Genomic DNA, 25,761 nt, shown 5'->3' with positions numbered 1-25,761 from the left:
CGAAAAAAATCTAGTCTTTGTGTCTCGATCTTAACATAAGTATCAATCTGAAACTGTTGAATTACTCGACCAGTTCTAAGGATATTTGTTATATCGTCGGTGCGTATTTGGAACAGATAGCAATAATATTCTCTCATAGCAACACATGAAAGAGCTTTGAAATTCCTCAATAAATCTGCATGGAGTAATGGATAAGTCCTTATCAAAAGTAGAACAAACAATATAAAACAAAAAATTATCAATAAATATTCCTACTAATTGATTCAAGCACCAACCCTTTTTCATGAACAACAAAAAAAATACTATTGCTCTACAAAAAGAAGTCAACCTAAATAACTCGCATATAAGCAACAAAAATTTCTAGTATATTAATATAAGCACAAAGACATAATACTAAGTTAATAATGAAATCAATGCAACACATCATAGAATGCAAAAAGTAATATGAAAAATATAGTAGTGGAGAAACATAAACCACATTGCAGAAGACCTAACAAATGAACATATAGCAAAACAATTAAAACATACTATTTTGCTCAGCAACAAGTAGGGTGTCAGCTTCTTCGTGCATATGCGGATCAACAGTATTATTTTCATGATCTTCAGTATCTTGTTCAGTTAGGTCCAAATTCAAATCAATGTTGTCTATAGTTTTGGGTATTCCAGCATACCAACCCGGCTCGCCATACGGAAAGATTAGACAATACTGAAGCGGATCATAGCATCCATAGTAATAGTGCACATAGCGAACACCACCTGATCTTAGGTTGACCCTAATATCACGAGGTTGTTCCATAGATGTTCCCACACCCTCATTCCAAACTGCTGCAACATGGTCAACTACTGGAAAATTATAAACACGTTGGTCAAGTTTAGGATTGGCACGCAACACTATAGCATAACTATCTAGGTCATCTTTGTTTTGCAAATTGGTGAAGAAATTATGGTATGGATTATTAGTCAAGATGTTCACCAACAATGAAACTATAACACGGTCTAATCCTTCAGATTGAGATACACGATTATCCAACTCTCTCTCAGTGCCATAGAAATATAACTGCAGATGCCTTGGAACACCATCCTTAGGTGTTAGTTCATGGATATAATGCCGAACAATACCCTGCACTTTGAAGGTGTAAACCCCTTTGTTAGCTTTAGCCAAAGCTTCATCATAAGTCATCTTAATAGATGTGAATGCCAAAGAATTATTATATGTCCTGCAACGCCGACGGAACTCGACCCCCAAAGTTGTCATATCATTTACATAGAGGTTCCATAACTCATCTGGCATTTTGGGCAACTGCATCTTTATTTTACCTGACGCGCAACAGAAGCCAGGAGGTTCATTAGGGAATCGAATAGCTTTACAATGCTGACAAGGGTCTTTATGTGGTAGTTCATAAGCCTCATTGGGTATTTCAATTAATCTTCTGAACATCTCAATATCTTTTTGCATAGCCGAGCGTGAAGTTGATGTGCGGCCTAATTGTGCAATAAAGAAAAAAAAAACATAAGTGAGCAATGTGCATATCAAAATTATAATAAACAAATTAAATAAACAAGAAACATAAAAAAGAGTGAAAGCCTTTGATTGAGAATATGTTTAGCATTCTCCTTAAAAAATCAGACTATCCATATTGAGCAAAAGTCACATTAATTTACAGACAAGCAATATGCCAAAATTTTACATCATCCAATCCACACTAACCACTAATATTCTTTTTTTTTTGGAGAGAAAACCCACTAATATTCTTTATAAACAAATGTGCAACTGTTAATAAATTAATAAGGTGTCACAGCCCGCCCTAACTATGGATAGTTAGGCCGAGTGATCCACGACTAGGGATGGGGTTAAAGAAGAAGGGGAAGAAAAGGGGCGTCATTTATAGCCGTAAAACTTACTCATCTTAATAAAACTCGTCATTTTTATTCATTAATACTCAATTGAAAACAGTCTATGAAAGACAGCATAAAACTTAATTAATATCATTAATCAAGTTATACATCGTATGAAACCATTCTCTTAAGACTCAAAGTATGACATAACATACTATAACATCAACAACATCTTGCAGCGGAAAGTAGCTAGACATATGTATGAAGACATATTCTAGACAGGTTAACTATTTATTAACAACCCTGGAGACTCCGCTCATTGCAGCACCATCATCACATCAGCTCAACCTGCACATTTAGAAAACATATGCAGGGCTGAGTACAAAATCACTCAGTGGGCACGTATGCCTAGGTATAAAAATACATGCTTCAAAACTGTAAATTGTCATGCCATCATAAACAGTACAGCAAGGGAGTTTTTCGCTAAAAAGGCCCAAGCTTACTAAGTTCATTTGTGATTCTTAAAGTTCGTCTGATCAGACTAAGTTCTTTTGTAATCTATCATATCTGAAACTGTGTGCCGGAGAGGTGGCCACCTCTCACGGTCACTTGACCGGCCAACCCGCTAGATGACTCACGGTCACTGGTGTACACTAGTCCTGGCAGGATAGCTATCAACTGCTCAGGACCCGAATTCGATTGCATCATTGGCAAAGCCAAAGCAGATAGATATCATACTAAAATTTAAACATTTTATGGCAAGACAATACTTGAAATAACTTTAACTCAAAGATTTTGTCATGAAATAACTTGCTCAAAGGTAGCATTAAACTCGTTTGATAGATATATAAAACTGAAATTAACAGTTAAATCATCTCATGCATTCATTCGTATAAGAGGCCTATGACAAGCAGGGGATCTCTATATACGTATAATAAAAGTAATGCCCACCTCGTTGTGTCTCTGTATCAATGAGTAACGTCACTCTCTCCCTCAAGTCGTTACTTCCCAAAAGGACCTTCATCGTTATGAAGAATTGGTGAGAAGTTATAAAAGAAACCTCGATTAATAATCTAATCTCTTTTATGAAACATTAGTATCTCTAATGTTCATCTCTCTTGATTGTTAATCAATATAACAATTATTATCTCTCGTCATTACTCATTAATTATAACATCCTTATGTTATAATTAGCAGCGCTTCAATTAAAAGAAATATTTAACACATCGAAAAGTCCACTTTCTTAGCAGATCTATTCGCTCTCATCTCGTCTAATTAACCGATTAGAAAGTTAAACTTTCCATTAGGCATGTATTTGAGTCACGGGTCAACAAGAATTGACTATGCTCAAATTCTAATTTCACTAAAAATTTGGGCATGACCTATTCATATATCATGTCAGCCACGAGATTTCAACGCGTGAATCTCACTACGTGAACTCGTCTCTCGACTCAAAACTTAACATCTTGACATCTTTTCAACGCAACCCAAACAATTCAAAATCATCAAAACTCTTTATCAGTAAACTATCATTTATACTCGACACCAATTGTTCGAGTGTCAGATACCAACATTTATGTGCGTTAATCATAACTCTCACAACTCACACCATTTAGTCATAACGTATCATCCATCAAAACAAATATAATCAAGTTATTTTCTAGAAAGTTTTGCTGTTTTTGTGTCATCTTTAAAACTTCATAACAACCAACTCAATCATCATAAACTCTCATACCAATTGATCTCAAAAACTTCATGAAGTGTAGTTCACTCTAAAAATGGTAGTTAACCAAAAAGGTTAAAGGTTTTTTGGAGATATTGCTCTTTTAGTGCAGGCTGTCAAAGATTGACAGTTTCTGCCAATTTTGTTTAGGCCATTAGAAACCAAGGCAAACCTTAATAAAATTCCATCAAATTTAATCATCCAAAACTAAAGGTATCCTTGAAGATTTGGTTAAAATTTCACAAGAGAAAACGTTCATATGATCTGCCAAATAAACAATGAAACTCATACACTTTTACTGTTGGACAAATATGACAGCAGAACAGGGCATTTTTGAAATAATAAACTGCTCTGTTTCAGAGGTCATAAAAATCGAAATCTTATGTTTTTAGAAAACTATTGAAGTCTAGTTTCGTTTAAAAAAAACGGTGATGCAAAATCCTTCATGGATTAATAGATATAAACGTTTTTGTGAAGTCTACCAATAGTTGACAGATTCTGTCAAGGATTTTTCAAAATATCTTTAAAATAGCAAACATCATCCAAAAGACATGAAATTTTGCAGCAACGAAATACACATATCATAGATAAACATACTAAAATTTCAGAGCCATCAAGCAATGAAAACTCATCGAAACATAAGCTTGAAACTGCTGTAAAATTTTGACAGAATTCCAGTTTTAATTTCGTTCAACAATTATCATCCATAAATTGTAAATCAATTAGCATGCTCATGTGATATCGTAGAACACATATACGCAATAATATTCATTATGCAACGTCTCAAACTTCACGAATTTAAATAATCATACTCTAAAAATTTATACAATTTTCGTGTTTGGAAAAATACGAATTTAATATATATCGATTCTAGCATACCCCTAAGCACAAATATCAAGTCAAAACGATCAAACAAAAATCGAAAGACAAGCTAATCTGTGAAAAACGGGGCTGCCCTCATGGGTTTCATAGCTACGGTTCGTTCCGTTCTTACTCCCTTCATTAAACATGCTCAACATCTACCCAAGAACAACATACTAAAATTTCACGACGATCCGACGTCGTTTCAAAATAAAGTCGAGAATCGACGTTTTTCGACGTCGACGAAAATCGAAAAGAAAACCATCAAAACGTAGGTAGAGATCTTACCTACTTAGATACGTGATCGAAAAGATGATCGACGCTCGTCTCGGTGCTCAAATCGGAGGTCAAAAGCTCCAACACCAAAGAAAATGGTGTTATGCGTGAAGTGTGTGTGTGTTTTAGGTGTTAGTGTGTGTGTTGTGGCTGATATCAACGTGATATAGTGTGAGTGAGTGGGTTTGGGCGGTTGGGGGGTGGTTAGGGGTAGGGTAGGTTAGATATTTAGTCGTTAAATATCTCGTCTCGTCTCGTTTTAACGACTAACTACCCATACTCTTCGTTACTCGCCCTCTCAACCTCTACTCACTTTCATTACACTCGTAATTCTATATAAATATAGAAAATACAAGCTCGTTCTCGAAATTCTGATAAACGAGATCTACACGTTTATCGAGAAATCCCGATTCACTATTCACTTGTAGTAAAAAAAAAAAAAAAACTTTCATTATTGGACTCGTATCGAAAAACTAAGAATATTTCTCGACGACGTGCACATAAGATTTTGAAAGTCGACAAAAAGACGAAATAGCAGTATTTTACTATTCATCGTCAAAAAGTCAAAATTTTGAAAAACGTTTTAACGGACTCAGATCTCACTTCCGAGTTCATCATTCTCATTCAAATAATTATCTCGAATTATTCAAATACTCAAACTCAAATACGGATATAAAATCTCACATCATTCTCACATCATCGAAAGAACATCTCAACATCTTAAAAAAAATAACAAGAAAACTTCATATAACTCCTCATCTCTTTACAAAGTAAATCAAACAAGGGATCTAAACCTTAATTACTCAAACTCAAGAAATTAAACACGTCATCAAAAGCCCGGGTATTACATAAGGTAATCAACAGACATAAACACATACCTTTTGAGCGCCTCTGTCCACAAGAACCTTTAGATAAACGTTTAGACCGTGAAACATTAACATCATTAGACAAAGGCAGTTGCGTCACATCGGAACCCAACCGGCGCAAGCAACCTGCAAAACCATCAAAATGCAAGAGTAGTTACAAAGTTAAGATAAGTAAATAAACAATAACACTAAATAAAATTAATTATAACAATACCTTTTGACAATATGGAACGAGGGATCACATTTGTTGGCCCAAGGAAAAGTTGACCATTTTTAGAAGAAGAGCCTGGCAAATGAAAACAAAACGATTGTTAATATTAAAGAAATTAGTTTTTCAAATATATGCTAAATTCTCAAAAGCTCTAAAGAAATTTAAAACAAATACAAGAGAAATCATAACCTGTCACTTGTGAGATTGGAACACTCCCACCAGTGTCAACAATAAGAACACGCCTCTTTCTTTTTTTCGAAGTCTTATCTGAAAATTACAAACCATAGTCACAAAAAAATAATAATAATAGCAACATCACTTGCTAAGCAATCCCATATAATATTAAATTTAATTGTGCAAATCTAGACACAATTCATCAAATATTATGCACCTCGCAAACTTCTCGACTGAGTAGTTAGAGCATGTGAACACTCAGGGCCAAAGATAATTGGCGTAGCCATATCAGTTGCTGATGGAGTGGGTAAACTAAACAATAAACGTCTTGAAGTTGTCACAGAGCCGTCTGAGCCATCTGAACACAAAAATAATATTAAATTTGCATAAAAGCAACAAAGAATTGGAAAGTAAATAGTAGGTGTGACTACACAGCTAGCAACATGCCTTATACAATAATTAAAATTCCCATACACCATAGTTTAAAATAAAAACACGAAATAAATAAAGGTAAGTGTGTAAGTGATACAAATGAGTTATAAAATAAAATAAAAACTCAGAAAGCTCAACAGTACGTAACCTTCCGTTGAAAGCACACATCTTCTTTTTGCCATAATAAAATATATGAATAATGCGGTAAAAGTCCTGACACATGAGAAGTAAGTAATTTAGCTGGTGATATAATAAAATATGAAAAGAAAATGAAACTCGAAAATACTATTATGAGATCAAAGTAGGGCAGCGACTCACCGAAGCTGCAAGAAACGGATGAAAGTGTTCCAGCAAAGAAATTTGATGGGAGCAAAGACAAGTGGACGCTGAGGCCGCCCGTTGAAAACTAGAAACCAAAAATAATAATCCCGTATAAAACAGTAACGAATCCTTAAAAAACCTACAGGCTAAAGGCAATAACCCAATTTGCTCCTAGTCCTAGAATAATGAACCTCATTCTCTAAACTTCAAAACAATAACTATAACGAAGAAACAGTGCGACATGACATTTAAATACAATGAAAGAGCCAAAACACATGAAGACAAAGATCATAACACAAATAAAAAATGGAATAAAACCAAGCGCACAGTTGAATTTGGAGAGGCGGAATAGCTTTCTTGGAGTGGAAACACGCTGGGGAGAAAAAACACAAAATTAGAAAGTAAAAAAATGATGGAGATCATAAGATGTCAAAAAACCAAACAAAACATATGAGCAAGTAACCTAATAGGAATCAACTGTCGTACTCCTTATTTAATGATGAAGGTCTTGAGAGTATACATTTAATTCTCAAGAATTACAGTTCTATATTTATGATGGTGCATTAGTACATAATATGTGGGTGTGTTGGAAAAAATGATGTTTCATAGGCAAGCTCAAGTTGTTTATACTTTTTAACATTGAACCTGAAAACTAATACATTTTAATTTACAGAGATTTGAAGACGTAAGAGAGAAAATCCATGTTGTGGAGACTTACTCAAGTGTCAGACAATACTCACTACTCTTGAAGAAGTGAATGTCAATGAACGAGCATGTGTCTGAGAATAATTTAGAAAAAAAAATATTAGAATGAATATATCAATATATGTAGAGGACCTAGAGGTCTCAAAATAATGTACTACAAGATTAGTGAAATATCAATATATGTAGAGGTCTAAAAAAAACTAACCTAACTTACATATTGAATAGAACAATTAATACTGACTATACATAATTATATTAAATCAGTTATATTCAATTAATCAATTAAAATAAATTTAAATTAAAAATGTAGGCCCATTCCTCCAATCATATATAATTCATTACCATCACCTGCACTCATGAGCAAGAACCATACATTATTATCATCAATTAAAAATAGAGTCCTAGTCAAAATCCACACAATATACTCCATCTGCGTTTTTTCTTCTGCACACTTGCACCCACAATTTCCTCTCTCTACCCTGTAACTCTCTTTCTCTCTCTACCCTCTCTCACACCTTCATATCTCTCTGTACGTTTCACATTTGCAATAAAGAGTAAATCTCAATCCCAAATCCTTCTTCTTCTTCTCATTTTTTCTTAATTTCAAATGAATAACCAGAAAGCCGCTGCTGATGCCGATACCGAAGCCGCTAGCTAGCTCTCAATATATTCAACAATTTTTTTCTTAAAACTCACGTCACTCCCTCCTAAGAAATTATTTTGTAGACGGAGGGAGTATAAAATAACAACAACAATAATTAGTGGATAAACAAGTTGCCGAAATAGAAATTTTATTAAAAAAGAGATAGAAAAGGAACTTGAAAACCCCTAAAAACACATACGCTATGGATAAACAAGTACTATTAGTTAAATCTTAAAAAGAAACTAATTATATAAGCCCCAAACTTAAAAATAAGTCATCGCTTTACTTGTCTTAAATTTATTATGTACTTCTATATACTTTAGTCTTCTTGCTACTTTCTATTTCTTGATTCTCTATTTAAAATTTCCACGATACAATAATTTGAATATCGTTTGAGGACATGTCACCTCGAGTTTTTGGGGATTAGCTGACTGCATAAATGTTCTGTTTATATCTTCCTAGCCTTCTTCTTTGTGTTTATCTTTTCTATATATATTGAATTTTTCTATATGAGTGTATTCTATTTGATTGATAAATTTATCATTAGAAAAAGTGGAAAAACAAAAAGTTCCTCTTTTAAATGCCTTATTTTTTTTACCCACCATTTTCTACAAAAGAGAATTTCATCATTTATCATTTATTCTTTCAATTCCAAAGAGGGATAATATTATCCCTTCATTTTTTGTGTGACAAAGTAAAAAGGATAAATGATAAAGGTGAAAGGTCAAATTCTAAATGAAGAAAAAGAAAGAATACATTTAAAGTGTGAATTTTTTGTTATCCCTCATTTTCATATGATAAATTAATTTAATTATCAATCAAAGAGAAGACACCCTACAATCCTCAATTGGCTTTAACTATAAAGGAGCTAGAGTCTTTTCTTTGGTTACTAATTTATCATAAGAAAAGGACAAAGTTTATCACGTTTAATGGTCTCCATCTTTATTATGTTTTCTAGGATAAATAAATATGAAAAATATTATCACATCAATACCTCTTGATAATATTATCATGAATTAATTTGAATAAAAATGAAGCAAAAGGAATGTTCAGGAAAAAAAAAAAAATCCATCCTGCTAATGGAAAAATATTCACACTACAACATGTGAAAAGGAAGTGAAAAATGATGAAAATATATGTTTTCCACCCTTTTAATAAAGAGAACACTCCACAAATGTAAAATCACAACATATATGGGAACATCTTCATAGTAATAACTTGAATTTAAATTATTTAAAGGGAAAATACCTGTTTTTCTCTTCTTTGTTTTTCCTTTTTCTTTTTGCAGTACGTTTTGCTTGTTATCTGGGCTCGTCTCGATTTTCTTATATGGATCTACCGATTCAATCCTCCCTTCGACCAACACGAAAACCACAATGAGATATGAAATTGAGAGGGAGCTCAAACTTCAGCATACAAAGAAGATGCCCAAAAATGATAATAAAATTCGGACTTAATTTTCCTTTCTTTAGCCACATGTGTTTGACAGTATTCTAGATCTGTTTTCTTCTCTAGATACGAACCTAATTAATAATTATTATAAACAATATTGCAAATAATTAAATATTACAACTATGTTATCTATATTAAAGTTGCGATCGATCAGTTATATTGAATATCCAGTTGAACAAGCCAGCAAAGAATCGAGTTGAATTTTAACCCAGCCCTCAATATGGACAAGAAACACAAGAAACTGAACCACAACTTAGCTAAAACTCAACCAAGACTCGATGTTCCCGATCGGCACCCTCAAAGCAAACAACAAAGCAAGAAACCCAGCCCCAAGACTGATTCGATTGTGTTATTCTGAGCTCAAGCAAACAACAAAGCAAGAAACCCAGCCCCAAAACTAATTTGATTGTGTTATTCTCAGCTCAATTTCTCATAAAAATTCTAGGGTTATAAAAACGAAAAATGATAAAAGCAAGGTGCAGAAATCAAAGCTTACCTCCTTGTTTTGTTGGTGTTATGGATTTGTCTAGTGTGATTTTTTGTTGAACTAAGATCGGATTTCACACTTTCACAGGCAAATATTCTGACAAGAAATCTCTTTGTTTTTGCTAGGAAGCTAAACGCAGGTCGGCAGGTGGTATAAAGTAAATGTGAAGAAGAAAAATGTGTGGAGACAAAGATAAAGCATTTTTTTGTTTTTTGCAAAAAACCCACAAATGAAAAAAAATGACCAAAATACCCTGGGCACTATTTTTTGAATAGTACTATTCCTCCCAATAGTAAGAAAGTTCTCTCTTATTAAGATTGTTAAATATATATATTATTTAGGTGGTAAAATACAACGAGATTCGTCTTGCAAATTACACCAACATGCGACGAGATTCAACCAATGCGTACGTATCAAAAAACAAATAAATTATATATTAAAAAAATCATTTTAACATATCACTTAATATTATATGCGGGTGTTCTGATGCTGATGATGCATTAGCAATTGCTAAATTAGCAATGACACTAAAAATAAAACAAGCAAAGGTGGTCACTCTTAAAGATCTCAGAGACACTCAACATTTATTAGAAGTGGTACGACATTTAAATAAATTAATAATACATTTCAAAAGTACATAATCGACTATTTCTATAATATATTATTTTTTTTGTCATATATTAGGGTGTTTCGTATTGCTTTACGAGAATTATTGACAAAGTTGAAAATAAAGCAACAATATGGTATGATTCTTGTAAAACTTACAACACATCGTTTTCCAAAATTGATGAGAGTGCAATATGCAAAACATGCAATGAAGAAGTTCTTGGGACGTCGTCCAGGTAATTATCAAATTTAAAACTGCTACCAATTGAAAATTATATAGTGTAGAAACATCTCTTATATATATATACATATATATATATATATAAATTAATTACTAACATAATAACAAAAATATAATAGTTTTTATCATTTCATATAATTCTAGATACATAATAACAATAAATGTTATACAAGGCGAATGCAATGCGCGTATTACACTATTCGATCAAGCGGCAGAGGTATATGTAGGATGCTCCATGGATGAATATCTTTCTTCAATCAAAGAGGTAAATTAAGATTTCTTACTTAAACACTTACTATAATTTAAATAATTCATATTACAAAATTCAATATTACCTAATTACAAAAATTATATATTTTCACTGGGTGAAACATACTCCATGTACTATAGATGATTAAGCCCACAAACGTACACAGAAATACGCTTCATGACGATGCTCAAGTCTATAAAATTTGATCAACGGAGAAATCTCAATATCGTTGCAAATGCAATCCAAAAGATGCAATTGATGGAAAGCATCGATGTTGGAGAAATTGAAGAAGAGCCCACTCAAGAGGAAGAAAAGAAAAATTCACCCGAGAAATCAAAAAGAGTAATCCCGTCTAGAAAGAAAAAATCTACGATGGAGTTGCAGCCTGCAGACCCCCAAAAGAAAAAAAGAAGAGCACCCAAGAAAAAGTTTGATGACGACATTGATATTCCAAGTGACGACGATCTGCCGCTGAACAACATTATGTTCCAAACCAAAAAAAAGAACAAAATATCCTCAATCGTCAAAATCAAACAAGAAAAGATTTAAAATTCGTCTTGATCCGTACTTAGATAATTTAGGATGTTTTTCATATATCTTTTTGCTTTTTTATTTAGAGGCGTATTATGAATATTACTTTCTTACATTTAAATTTATTCATTAATAGTTGCATTGATTCATTAATTACAATAATAGTCAAATGAATAAGTCAATTACAAATATTCAAAACAATATAATAATGTATTTTATTTACATAATATAAAATTACATGTGTTCAACGTGCATCGCACGTTCTTCCTACTAGTTCCTCTTAAATGAAGGGATTATGTTTAAGCAATATATTACATTCCATAATAAAAAAAATATGAATTTAATTTATACAATCAAGGAAGGCTGCAGAATAATAAATAAATAGTCAACGTTTCATTTTATCATTATGTTTTAATGCATCCTCAATCAAAGAAATTTCTATATTTATTAATTATTTTAATCTATTGTTCTATATTGCATGGTGCACTAAGTTCAGTATGAACGATGCTTCTCAGTTGTACGAATTATTTTGAATTAAATAAATATATGTATTATTCGTTTAATATTTTATAAAAATTCATACGATTATACTCTATAATTCATCACATTTTAGACATATTCCATTTTCGGTATTGGACTCGTTATATATATTAGGATAATTGTTATTGGATTCGTTAAAGATTTTTTTCTTTGTTATTGGATTCGTTAAAAATTCATACATAAATAAAAAATAATTCAACAGATATAGTTTTAATTCATTTATTGCATGAATTAGTTTTATCTTATGTACGTTTTGGGATAAACTGATTGCATGAACTGTTTTGGATTGACATATTACATACTATCATAATATTATATCTACGAATTTTTTGCACTTATCACATGAACAACTTTAGCAAGTAAGTATGAAGATTATTCTATATACATGATTATCATCGTGACTTATCACAATTGCTCAAACAATTCTCATCACAAAACATCTCAAATACATCACATCATAACTCATAATTATGCATCCTCAATCATATAACATCATATGATATAAACGCTCTCATGATTCATCATGTAACGTCAACATATGCTCTTACAACATAATAACTCATTATTTGTAGTAGCCCGCTCTTTTATTTATGATAAAAACTAGTAAATGCAAATTTTTATAAATGAATCCAGTTTATGGTTCTGATTTTTTTTATCAGAGGCAGAGTTATTATTTTAGCGTTATATTTTTATAACGTATGAAAAAAAAAAAAAAAAAAAAACGCGACGAGGATTATTGAGCAATCAATAATTATTATTTCCAAGTTATAACTGACTTAGCAAAGTCATGTTATTTATTAATCGAGAAACAGAAGCAGTTATATTTTATTAGTGCTACTAGAAGTCGAGAAATTATTCCGACTGCAACGCAAATTCAATCTACGGATTTAATCTAGATTCATATTACTGTATTAGCATCACCAAGGCATGAGGATATAATTTATTTATTCATCAATCTCATTCTCATACTTTACAAACTCTTATAACCAATTACAGTTTCACCTATCAATGCTATGAAGTAGATACATGAATATGCTAGACATATATGTAAGCATACAATCATCATTATTTTTTTTCCACTCCCTAATGTCTCCTACACTATACACGCATAATCTCCACTTCTCCACTCCACCAACTATCTCCACCACCTTTTGCTTTCTTCCACTACATTTTTTCTCACCACCCTTTCCACTCCACTAATTCCACTACACCAAACTTTCCACCTACTCCCTTCCCCACCACACGCAAGAATGCATCTAACATTCCATTATACAGGCAACAATCTTTTCATCATCTTCATTCTTCACTAAGGAACCGAAGAGCAGCCACGAGTTCTGCCATAAGCACACTGCTCCGGCAGTGTTTTGCAAGGCGATTCCAGCCATCCAAAAGGTTCCCAAAAATTCCCAAATTAATTGTGTATCATCTTTCATATGTTTTATATACTTTGGCAAAATTTCAGAAGGTTTGAAGCTCTTATGATTTATTTATGAATTTGTAAACATCACTGCCCATCTGGAATACATTTTTGGTAAACAATCTTTGGGAGGCCATAAGTAAAGTTTCAATCGGTGAAAACCTTTGAAACTTGAATATGTCACTCTAGACTCCCGTATCTTTCTTTTGACATCGGCCTCACCATTTTTGAATAAGGGAAACAACCGGTATAAATTCTTGAAATCTAGTTCTTATTCCATGTACCATCCAGTAGATTTTACAAACCTACGACTTTGAGGTGGCAAAGCCCGACTTAAATCTTTGATTCTCAAGCCTAGCTTTCTACTGAATATTCACTGACATGTTGGGAACTTACTTGATTAGTTTTAGAATTTTTGGTGAAGCCTAAAGTTGGTTTTCTGATTTATGTTATGAATCTGCCAAACTTGAACGCTTTTTGTGCACTGAACTTTAGACAGTCATATCTTCTAAACCATGAATGTTCTTAGAGTAAATCCAACTGGAGAGTGTTATGATCTCTCCCTAGTTTCCAGATTGACCCTTGGGGTTCCCAGTGGAGTTTTGTAAAGGGAGATATGAATTTTTAAAGAAAGCCCACTGACTTGGTTGTAATCTGGAAATCTGAAATTTTCAGATTTTTGCTTGTTAAATACCCATCTTTGAGAGGGCATATCTTGCTCGTTTGAATTGTTTTTCATTCGATTCAAATTGGAGAATGATCCTTGAAATGTCTAGTTTCCAGAATGTCTTTTGGAGCATCATTTGGAGATCCGAGGCAGATTTGGTGTCTATTGCAAAATAACCCCTTAAGAACTCAAGTTGTTGAATTATTTTCTATGTATCAAAGTTTATTTTAAAGGATGTTTCATGAAAGATTTAGTATATGTGCGTAACAAGTTTGGGACTATTTATTTTAAATGAGGTCCGTTCTTTATTTAAATTATGATGGACTTTTAATGAATATTTTTGGGATTAAACTCTTATTTCTTGATTTATATAAATAATTTTTTTAAGGACTTATAAATATGAATTTCGTAGGCCTACTGACCTACTGTGATCGACGGTTTGTCGATGTCTAATAGCTTTGAAAATTTTATAGCAAGTCCCTACATGAGTCTTGAGTACCCTGGTAAAATTTCAGGCCATTCCAACTTCGTTTGATACCTCTTTAAAATGCAAAACCTAAACTGCACATTACTACCGAGAATTTCAGAGAACAGATGAAAGAGTCATTTATTTCAGTAGCTTCATGTGTGATCTAGCTTTCCAAAGTTTTATGGTATTAACCTTATTGTGTTAGATAGATATCCACCAAAGTTGAGCCCAGTTTGACAACGTTTACTATTTTTCAAAAATCCAAGTTTTCGATTGTTCAAAACTGCCGAACATGGTAGATCGTGGTAAAAACGTCATATCTCTCAAACCACTTGGAGTTTTCGACTCTACTTTTTTTTATATGAAACTAGACTCGAAGATCTTTCTTTCGGTATGAGTCTCGAGTCCAGGAGATGTCGGAGTCAGAACAGATTAAATTTTGAAGTTGAGTCAGTGTAAAAACAGAGCATGTTTTGATGATGTTTGATTGTGATTCTTATGTGCCATATGTGTTTGTGTTGCCTATGTGTTTGAATGAGATTAGACGAGGTATGATTGATTTTTGACTGTCTTTAATGTAACGAATTATGGATGCTAGAACCCTAAAACACTAAAAGATACCCTAGGCACGTAGAATTATACTTTGTCTTATGACAATTACTTCACGAACTTATCGACTCTTCATCAATGAAGGTCCGGGCGACAGAAAGTGAAGCCGAAGAAGAAACGACTCCACGCCAGCTTTAAGAACAATTGAGGTGGGCAATTCCTTACGCGTAAATAAAATGCTATGCAAATGTTATGCTTTAAAATGCAAATTGGATCTTCAAGTATGGTATGCTTTATTACGCTTAAATGAGTTAAGCTTTATTATGATGCACATTAAATGATTACGCTTATTTACGCTTGAATGCTTTACGCTGATAAGTTTATGCTTATGTTTGATGCTTGCGTCTGTTGGGGGAGGCCTCCCTCAATAGTACGATGCCGTGTCCGCTGAGGAGGGCCTTCCTCACGGCGCGATGCCCGTGTCCGCTGAGAGAGGCCTCTCTCGCGGCGCGATGCCAGTATGCCAGTATGCCAGTGTTACAGCGTCTATTGGGGGAGGCCTCCCTCAATAGTACGATGCCGTGACCGCTGAGGGAGGCCCCCTCTCACGGTGCGATGCCCGTGTTCGTTGGGGAAGGCCTTCTCCACGACACGATGCTTGTTTATGATTGTTGATGATGAAGAATGCCCTTATGCTATTTATGAATTTGGAAATGTTTAATGAGCAAATGATATGAAAGAAACTTATGCCTCTTATGCGAAGTTGTGTTTTGTTGTTGATGTTATGTTATATGCTTGGCAACTGCCCACTAAGTACTTTTGTACTTAGCCCTTCGATGTTTATGATTGTGCAGGTTGAGCTGTGATGGGCGATGAAGTGTTACTGAGTGGAGTTTTTGTCGAACTTAAAGTAGGCTCAGAAAGGATACATGTCTTCATACATGTATCTCAGTTATGCATTCCGCTGTAAACCCTGATTATTTCAGTTACGCCTTCCGTTGCAAACTCTGATAATGTTTTAAGCCAAGCCCCCAACGATGCCTTTTTCCTTTTAAGGAATATAACGCGTATACAAGTTCTTTGAGTACCCTTTTTATGCGAACTATGCCTTTTTCCTTTTAAGGAATATAACGCGTATACAAGTTCTTTGAGTACCCTTTTTATGCGAACTATGCCTTTTTCCTTTTTAAGGAATATTTCACGCGTATTCAAGTTCTTTGAGTATTCTTTCATACGCCCCTTTCTAAACCCGCTTCTTAATTTCCCTTCCCCAGTCATGATTTCCCGGCTTAATTATCCCTAATTAAGGCCGGTCGTGACAGAGTGGTATCAGAGCAGTTCGTTTGCTCTGAGCCTAATAGTTTATTTAAGCCAAACTTAGAATGGATCACTAAAGTGTCTAGAGTTCAATCGACAAAGCTCAGCACTTCATCGTATCACACTCAACGAAGCATAATGGTATGCTCTTCCAAGTTTTGAGTTAATGTTTACAAAAAGTGAAAATTATCGTAATAGCAAAGTGAGTAACTGTTAATAACTATGTTATGTTGTTATTGAATGAAATGATTTACGCAAGCGCGATTAAGTATGCCTATGGAATGAATCCCTATGAACATAGAGCTATTAAGATATGAGATCACCACTACGACAGAACATAGAAGCAAACATAGAAAAAATTAGATTGTATCTTTTGGTGGCTATAGTGAAGGAAGCAAGATAAGTGATACGTATAGAAAAATTTTTTTAAGCTGATGATATTATAGCCACTATAAATCTCCATGACTTATGCTTAAGTATCCAGTTTAGATGATGTGATAATATATGCTTAAGGATTGTTATGACTCATAGATTTGAGATGCTAAGGACCCTTAAAGCTTACTACATCAATGATCAATGATGTCATTGGAGTCATGACTTGTTTACAAGTTATATTAAGTTGACATTTACAAGAATTCTTTTGAGGCTTGTATTAGATTATGCTAGAGTGTACTAATTGGCACATCTTTGCTATCAGAATGCCGCCTAAGAGAGGACGCCCTGCGAAAAACAATAACAATCGCAGAAACCGTAACGCTGTACCCGAAGAACCACAAGATGCTCGAGGACATAACCCATCCCCTCCGCCTCCGACTAGGAGAGTCGAAGAACTCTTTTTAAGGCAAAATCCACCTACGTTTGACGGAACGAGTGAACCGGCTGAAGCTGAGATTTGGGTGCGTGCAATGGAACGCCTTTTCAACTTTCTACGTTGTACTGATGAGGAGCGCCTATCTTGCGTCTCTTTCCAACTAACAGGATCAGCTGACTTCTGGTGGGAAGCACGTCGAAAAATTCTGACACCTGAACAATGGGCAAGTTATACTTGGGAAGATTTTAAGACGGGATTATATGATAAATATATTCCGAAAAGCTATAGGAAGAAGAAAGAAGCTGAGTTCTACGAGTTGAAGCAAGGAAATAAATCTGTGGTTGAATACGACAAGGAATTCTGCAACATGTCTAGGTTTGCTCCGCAACAAGTGGACACAGAGGAGAAGATGGCAGAGAAATTTTGTGAAGGACTGCGGTACGAAATTAAGATGGTTCTAGCAAGCCACGGAGGACTCTCATACACGGAGTCTCTGAACAGGGCACTTGACATTGAAGCTGCAATGCCGTCAGACAAGTCAGCCCCACCATTGATCTCAACGCCAAACGATCCACCAGGAGCCTCACATACTCTCAAAGGGAAGCACAAGTGGGACAACAACGAAGACAATATCAATCAGACCAGTAAGAAAGTGTGGCAAGAAAAGGAACGGGCCGAACAGTTTATTCAACCAAGGTACGAGGCACAGACTAATCTCGAGCCAACTGGAGGTAACCAAGGTCAGAAAGGAATTTCACCTTGCCCAAATTGCGGTAAGATGCATAGGGGTATCTGTCGGGCTGGAACTAACGGTTGTTACAATTGTGGCCAAAAAGGTCACTACTCCACGCAATGCCCCAACAGACAACGAGGTTCAGCAATTGGGAACACCCACACCCCCTTGCCAGCAATACGTGGACACTTGCGAAATCAGCCTCAATCACATCAGTGAAAATCTTATGGAAACACCGCAGACAAGAGAAGTTACGCGGGAACTTGAAGACAAGATGAAGGAAAAATACCCCGAACTGTTTTAGCAGAGATATGCAAATTTCGGGACGAAATTTTTGTTAAGAGGGGTAGTATGTAGTAGCCCGCTCTTTTATTTATGATAAAAACTAGTAAATGCAAATTTTTATAAATGAATCCAGTTTATGGTTCTGATTTTTTTTATCAGAGGCAGAGTTATTATTTTAGCGTTATATTTTTATAACGTATGAAAAAAAAAAAAAAAAAAAACGCGACGAGGATTATTGAGCAATCAATAATTATTATTTCCAAGTTATAACTGACTTAGCAAAGTCATGTTATTTATTAATCGAGAAACAGAAGCAGTTATATTTTATTAGTGCTACTAGAAGTCGAGAAATTATTCCGACTGCAACGCAAATTCAATCTACGGATTTAATCTAGATTCATATTACTGTATTAGCATCACCAAGGCATGAGGATATAATTTATTTATTCATCAATCTCATTCTCATACTTTACAAACTCTTATAACCAATTACAGTTTCACCTATCAATGCTATGAAGTAGATACATGAATATGCTAGACATATATGTAAGCATACAATCATCATTATTTTTTTTCCACTCCCTAATGTCTCCTACACTATACACGCATAATCTCCACTTCTCCACTCCACCAACTATCTCCACCACCTTTTGCTTTCTTCCACTACATTTTTTCTCACCACCCTTTCCACTCCACTAATTCCACTACACCAAACTTTCCACCTACTCCCTTCCCCACCACACGCAAGAATGCATCTAACATTCCATTATACAGGCAACAATCTTTTCATCATCTTCATTCTTCACTAAGGAACCGAAGAGCAGCCACGAGTTCTGCCATAAGCACACTGCTCCGGCAGTGTTTTGCAAGGCGATTCCAGCCATCCAAAAGGTTCCCAAAAATTCCCAAATTAATTGTGTATCATCTTTCATATGTTTTATATACTTTGGCAAAATTTCAGAAGGTTTGAAGCTCTTATGATTTATTTATGAATTTGTAAACATCACTGCCCATCTGGAATACATTTTTGGTAAACAATCTTTGGGAGGCCATAAGTAAAGTTTCAATCGGTGAAAACCTTTGAAACTTGAATATGTCACTCTAGACTCCCGTATCTTTCTTTTGACATCGGCCTCACCATTTTTGAATAAGGGAAACAACCGGTATAAATTCTTGAAATCTAGTTCTTATTCCATGTACCATCCAGTAGATTTTACAAACCTACGACTTTGAGGTGGCAAAGCCCGACTTAAATCTTTGATTCTCAAGCCTAGCTTTCTACTGAATATTCACTGACATGTTGGGAACTTACTTGATTAGTTTTAGAATTTTTGGTGAAGCCTAAAGTTGGTTTTCTGATTTATGTTATGAATCTGCCAAACTTGAACGCTTTTTGTGCACTGAACTTTAGACAGTCATATCTTCTAAACCATGAATGTTCTTAGAGTAAATCCAACTGGAGAGTGTTATGATCTCTCCCTAGTTTCCAGATTGACCCTTGGGGTTCCCAGTGGAGTTTTGTAAAGGGAGATATGAATTTTTAAAGAAAGCCCACTGACTTGGTTGTAATCTGGAAATCTGAAATTTTCAGATTTTTGCTTGTTAAATACCCATCTTTGAGAGGGCATATCTTGCTCGTTTGAATTGTTTTTCATTCGATTCAAATTGGAGAATGATCCTTGAAATGTCTAGTTTCCAGAATGTCTTTTGGAGCATCATTTGGAGATCCGAGGCAGATTTGGTGTCTATTGCAAAATAACCCCTTAAGAACTCAAGTTGTTGAATTATTTTCTATGTATCAAAGTTTATTTTAAAGGATGTTTCATGAAAGATTTAGTATATGTGCGTAACAAGTTTGGGACTATTTATTTTAAATGAGGTCCGTTCTTTATTTAAATTATGATGGACTTTTAATGAATATTTTTGGGATTAAACTCTTATTTCTTGATTTATATAAATAATTTTTTTAAGGACTTATAAATATGAATTTCGTAGGCCTACTGACCTACTGTGATCGACGGTTTGTCGATGTCTAATAGCTTTGAAAATTTTATAGCAAGTCCCTACATGAGTCTTGAGTACCCTGGTAAAATTTCAGGCCATTCCAACTTCGTTTGATACCTCTTTAAAATGCAAAACCTAAACTGCACATTACTACCGAGAATTTCAGAGAACAGATGAAAGAGTCATTTATTTCAGTAGCTTCATGTGTGATCTAGCTTTCCAAAGTTTTATGGTATTAACCTTATTGTGTTAGATAGATATCCACCAAAGTTGAGCCCAGTTTGACAACGTTTACTATTTTTCAAAAATCCAAGTTTTCGATTGTTCAAAACTGCCGAACATGGTAGATCGTGGTAAAAACGTCATATCTCTCAAACCACTTGGAGTTTTCGACTCTACTTTTTTTTATATGAAACTAGACTCGAAGATCTTTCTTTCGGTATGAGTCTCGAGTCCAGGAGATGTCGGAGTCAGAACAGATTAAATTTTGAAGTTGAGTCAGTGTAAAAACAGAGCATGTTTTGATGATGTTTGATTGTGATTCTTATGTGCCATATGTGTTTGTGTTGCCTATGTGTTTGAATGAGATTAGACGAGGTATGATTGATTTTTGACTGTCTTTAATGTAACGAATTATGGATGCTAGAACCCTAAAACACTAAAAGATACCCTAGGCACGTAGAATTATACTTTGTCTTATGACAATTACTTCACGAACTTATCGACTCTTCATCAATGAAGGTCCGGGCGACAGAAAGTGAAGCCGAAGAAGAAACGACTCCACGCCAGCTTTAAGAACAATTGAGGTGGGCAATTCCTTACGCGTAAATAAAATGCTATGCAAATGTTATGCTTTAAAATGCAAATTGGATCTTCAAGTATGGTATGCTTTATTACGCTTAAATGAGTTAAGCTTTATTATGATGCACATTAAATGATTACGCTTATTTACGCTTGAATGCTTTACGCTGATAAGTTTATGCTTATGTTTGATGCTTGCGTCTGTTGGGGGAGGCCTCCCTCAATAGTACGATGCCGTGTCCGCTGAGGAGGGCCTTCCTCACGGCGCGATGCCCGTGTCCGCTGAGAGAGGCCTCTCTCGCGGCGCGATGCCAGTATGCCAGTATGCCAGTGTTACAGCGTCTATTGGGGGAGGCCTCCCTCAATAGTACGATGCCGTGACCGCTGAGGGAGGCCCCCTCTCACGGTGCGATGCCCGTGTTCGTTGGGGAAGGCCTTCTCCACGACACGATGCTTGTTTATGATTGTTGATGATGAAGAATGCCCTTATGCTATTTATGAATTTGGAAATGTTTAATGAGCAAATGATATGAAAGAAACTTATGCCTCTTATGCGAAGTTGTGTTTTGTTGTTGATGTTATGTTATATGCTTGGCAACTGCCCACTAAGTACTTTTGTACTTAGCCCTTCGATGTTTATGATTGTGCAGGTTGAGCTGTGATGGGCGATGAAGTGTTACTGAGTGGAGTTTTTGTCGAACTTAAAGTAGGCTCAGAAAGGATACATGTCTTCATACATGTATCTCAGTTATGCATTCCGCTGTAAACCCTGATTATTTCAGTTACGCCTTCCGTTGCAAACTCTGATAATGTTTTAAGCCAAGCCCCCAACGATGCCTTTTTCCTTTTAAGGAATATAACGCGTATACAAGTTCTTTGAGTACCCTTTTTATGCGAACTATGCCTTTTTCCTTTTAAGGAATATAACGCGTATACAAGTTCTTTGAGTACCCTTTTTATGCGAACTATGCCTTTTTCCTTTTTAAGGAATATTTCACGCGTATTCAAGTTCTTTGAGTATTCTTTCATACGCCCCTTTCTAAACCCGCTTCTTAATTTCCCTTCCCCAGTCATGATTTCCCGGCTTAATTATCCCTAATTAAGGCCGGTCGTGACATTATTAATCATGTTGTCATCCTCAAACTCAAACTATGCACCTTCAAAGTGTAACATCATAACTCATCATATAACCTCAACACCATGCTCTTCAAAATTTAATGTCAAATAAACTTTGAAATTTTACATACCTCGTTGAGTCTGGTGTGATGGTGCGCTGAGCTCACGGTTGTTAATAACTATTAGTCTAGTGACTCATTCTAGACTAAACTCAAGACTTATAATTCAGAGCTTTCCTTCGCTCTGATACCACTTTGTCACAGCCCGCCCTAACTAAGGATAGTTAAGCCGAGTGATCTACGATTAGGGATGGGGTTAAAGAAGAAGGGGAAGAAAAGGGGCGTCATTTATAGCCGTAACACTTACTCATCTTAATAAAACTCGTCATTTTTATTCATGAATACTCAATTGAAAATAGTCTATGAAAGACAGCATAAAACTTAATTAATATCATTAATCAAGTTATACATCATATGAAACCATTCTCTTAAGACTCAAAGTATGACATAACATACTATAACATCAACAACATCTTGCAGCGGAAAGTAGCTAGACATATGTATGAAGACATATTCTAGACAGGTTAACTATTTATTAACAACCCTGGAGACTCCGCTCATTGCAGCACCATCATCACATCAGCTCAACCTGCACATTTAGAAAACATATGCAGGGCTGAGTACAAAAGCACTCAGTGGGCACGTATGCCTAGGTATAAAAATACATGCTTCAAAACTGTAAATTGTCATGCCATCATAAACAGTACAGCAAGGGAGTTTTTCGCTAAAAAGGCCCAAGCTTACTAAGTTCATTTGTGATTCTTAAAGTTCGTCTGCAGACTAAGTTCTCTTGTAATCTATCATATCTGGAACTTTGTGCCGGAGAGGTGGCCACCTCTCACGGTCACTTGACCGGCCAACCCGCTAGATGACTCACGGTCACTGGTGTACACTAGTCCTGGCAGGATAGCTATCAACTGCTCAGGACCCGAATTCGATTGCATCATTGGCAAAGCCAAAGCAGATAGATATCATACTAAAATTGAAACATTTTATGGCAAGACAATACTTGAAATAACTTTAACTCAAAGATTTTGTCATGAAATAACTTGCTTGAATGTATCATTTAAACTCATTTGATATATATGAAACTGAAACTAACAGTTAGATCATCTCATGCATTCATTCGTATAAGAGGCCTACGATACGTAGGGGATCTCTATATACGTATAGTAAAAGTAATGCCCACCTGATTGCAGTGTTTTGCTACTTAAGACAATGATTCTCTTTCCTTAGCGCGATAGGTTACTCAGACGCTTTTGTTTATTTGAACCTTTAATAACACGAAAACATGTGTTCGAGTGAATAATAGAAAAGATAACAACAAATGCAGTGAATCACTATTCACTCATTTCTCTAACTACACATATTTCCTTAAACGACTATATCTAACTCATATACAATCGTTCTTCCTTTATCAAAATACTTCATGTACCTTTGAGGATGTAGGAAATTCCATTTTATATTATTAATTTATTTATCTATTATAAATAAAGAATAATTCTATAAACATAAAACGTTTTCCTTTTCCCCATTTAATAATGCCAATCACCAATATATATATATACACATCAATAGCTCATTTATAAACTAAAAGTGATATTTTATCAACAATAAAACTTTAAAATCCTTAATAGGAATTATTTTGAATCATTTCCATCTCAACAAAACTGTATAGATTCAACTTCAACTAATAAACTGCTTTTACTCCGAACTCGTATGGAGTCGAATTTTATATCAATAGAAACCTCTTTGAGTCTAGTTTAATTGAAAAAAAAGTATGTTGAAAAACTCCAAGTAGTTTAAGAGATATAGCGATTTTCCCATCGCCTACCAGATTCGGCAGTTTCTGCCAACTGAAAGTCCAGATTTTTGAAAAAATAGCAAACGTTACCTGAATGAGCTCAAATTTTATATGTAGATAGCTAACACATATATCTTCATAGAATAAAAATTTGAGAGCTAAATATCAACATATGGTTACTGAAATAATTAACCTAATCATCTGCCTCACGACAGTTTTAGCAGATACGGCAGTAGACTTCTCGAATTTTAAAAGGGTAGTAAACGAAGTTCAAATGATATGAAACTTTGTACGAATATTTACCACACTCCCATCTATACCCCAGAAATTTCCCATAATATAATAGAAACGGGAATGCATCGAAATAAGGGCGTCAACTTACCCTTGTCCAAGTGAGCACTAATGGAAGTTGTTCGCCGGGGGTTTTTCTGGTCGTCGTTCCGCGATGGGGTTTAGCCGCGAAGGTCTACGACTTAGTTTTCCTCGTGCGAGATAGATCAGGCTACACAACGGTGGTTTCTTGATCCTTTTTCGTCGTAAGGATAGTGAGAAACGAAGGCCGTAAGTTGGCCGATGGCTAAGTCGGGAATTCGACGTTGGCCTCCGAAGGATATTGTGGCCTTTGGTCGGGAAAATATAGAGAAGGTTTCGGCCTTTCGATTGTTGGGTTTGGTAACCTGAAGATGGAGGAACGAGTACACGTTCTCGGTTCAGAGCCTAGTGACCGGTCGGCGAATAAACGGTCCGGCGAAGGGAGCTCACTTGAGCTCTTGCAATGAAGAAATTAAGGTTTTCACTACAATGCTTTTGCGGGAGTGATGAGTACTGAAATGATAATTGAAGTTTTTTGATTTGAAGCTGAATCAATCGAGTGAATTTATAGATGAATTTATGCGACAATTGGGGTAATGATAATGGAATTTTTGGCGTAGGGAGTTGGAAGGAAAGTCAGCTGCAAATCTACACTTTTGAAAAAAATAAGATTTGCTAGAAATCTGCAAATCTTTGAAGTCAGAAATCTTGAATTGGAGGGGAAGGTTGAGCATGCCATCTTTGAAAATTTTGTTTCTTTCGTGATCTTCTTTTCCTCATATCTTGGCTTTTTGGATTGCATGGAAGATATTGAGACCTTGAAAAACTTGTTGCAGTATGATGTTGCGTTGAAGGAGAAGGTGGAATAGTGTAGGAATTGATGTGTTGGATGAAAAATCGAGACATACGTGTAGTAGGATTTTGATTTTCCGTGATCTAGTTTCTCCTAGTTCTTATTCGTTTCTGTAATAATTTTCCAATTCCTGCTAATTAAATACTTGTCGTATTTATATAAATTAAATCCTCAATCTTGAGATTTAATACGTGAAAGTCGGAATTAATTCGCGACTTAATACCTTAACACATATAACGCGAAATAATAAAATTATTATGCATATGATCTCAAGTTATAATTCTAGCAATTTGATTTAAATAACACGATTTATAAAATCGGTTATAAATCTAAATTTTCTAATAATATTGATTAAATCAATAAACTGGTAAAACAAAGTCTCAAACGTATAGTTAAACCAATAAATTTA

General features: G+C 34.9%; 2 protein-coding genes and 2 long non-coding RNA genes across 8 annotated transcripts in view; 1 reads left to right on the top strand and 3 right to left on the bottom strand.

Annotated features, from left to right (window-relative positions):
- Positions 1-428: 428 nt before the first annotated feature.
- LOC130994867 (uncharacterized) lies at positions 429-6,989 on the bottom strand. Its single transcript, XM_057919978.1, has 7 exons — positions 6,698-6,989; positions 6,528-6,592; positions 6,165-6,305; positions 5,963-6,040; positions 5,777-5,848; positions 5,575-5,688; positions 429-1,482 (listed from the first exon to the last, which is right to left on the bottom strand). Exons 2-7 carry the CDS (start codon positions 6,559-6,561, stop codon positions 518-520), a joined length of 1,404 nt encoding a protein of 467 aa, XP_057775961.1. The 5' UTR covers positions 6,562-6,592; positions 6,698-6,989; the 3' UTR covers positions 429-517.
- LOC130995008 (uncharacterized) lies at positions 1,864-5,097 on the bottom strand. Its single transcript, XR_009091990.1, has 3 exons — positions 4,709-5,097; positions 2,788-2,854; positions 1,864-2,184 (listed from the first exon to the last, which is right to left on the bottom strand). It is a non-coding gene; the product is annotated as an uncharacterized LOC130995008 (long non-coding RNA).
- An 89-nt stretch (positions 6,990-7,078) lies between the features above and the next one.
- LOC130995006 (uncharacterized) lies at positions 7,079-10,168 on the bottom strand. Its single transcript, XR_009091987.1, has 3 exons — positions 9,997-10,168; positions 9,297-9,401; positions 7,079-7,479 (listed from the first exon to the last, which is right to left on the bottom strand). It is a non-coding gene; the product is annotated as an uncharacterized LOC130995006 (long non-coding RNA).
- A 2,612-nt stretch (positions 10,169-12,780) lies between these two features.
- The window catches only part of LOC130994899 (uncharacterized), an 89,233-nt gene continuing 76,252 nt past the window's right edge, over positions 12,781-25,761 (top strand). For 2 of the 5 annotated variants that reach the window (XM_057920023.1, XM_057920022.1), the window contains exons 1-2: positions 16,990-19,294; positions 21,149-21,213. In XM_057920023.1, coding sequence (XP_057776006.1) covers positions 17,234-18,337 — 1,104 coding nt within the window. In that variant the 5' untranslated portion in view covers positions 16,990-17,233 and the 3' untranslated portion in view covers positions 18,338-19,294; positions 21,149-21,213. Of the gene's footprint in view, positions 13,548-15,401; positions 15,467-16,111; positions 19,295-21,148; positions 21,214-21,858; positions 22,133-25,761 lie in introns of those variants that run through there. The other 3 variants (XM_057920024.1, XM_057920025.1, XM_057920027.1) reach the window with 3 other exon arrangements.

The sequence above is a fragment of the Salvia miltiorrhiza genome, chromosome 7 (assembly GCF_028751815.1).
Source record: "Salvia miltiorrhiza cultivar Shanhuang (shh) chromosome 7, IMPLAD_Smil_shh, whole genome shotgun sequence".
NCBI lineage: Eukaryota > Viridiplantae > Streptophyta > Magnoliopsida > Lamiales > Lamiaceae > Salvia > Salvia miltiorrhiza.
This window is presented reverse-complemented; position numbering and strand designations above follow the sequence as displayed.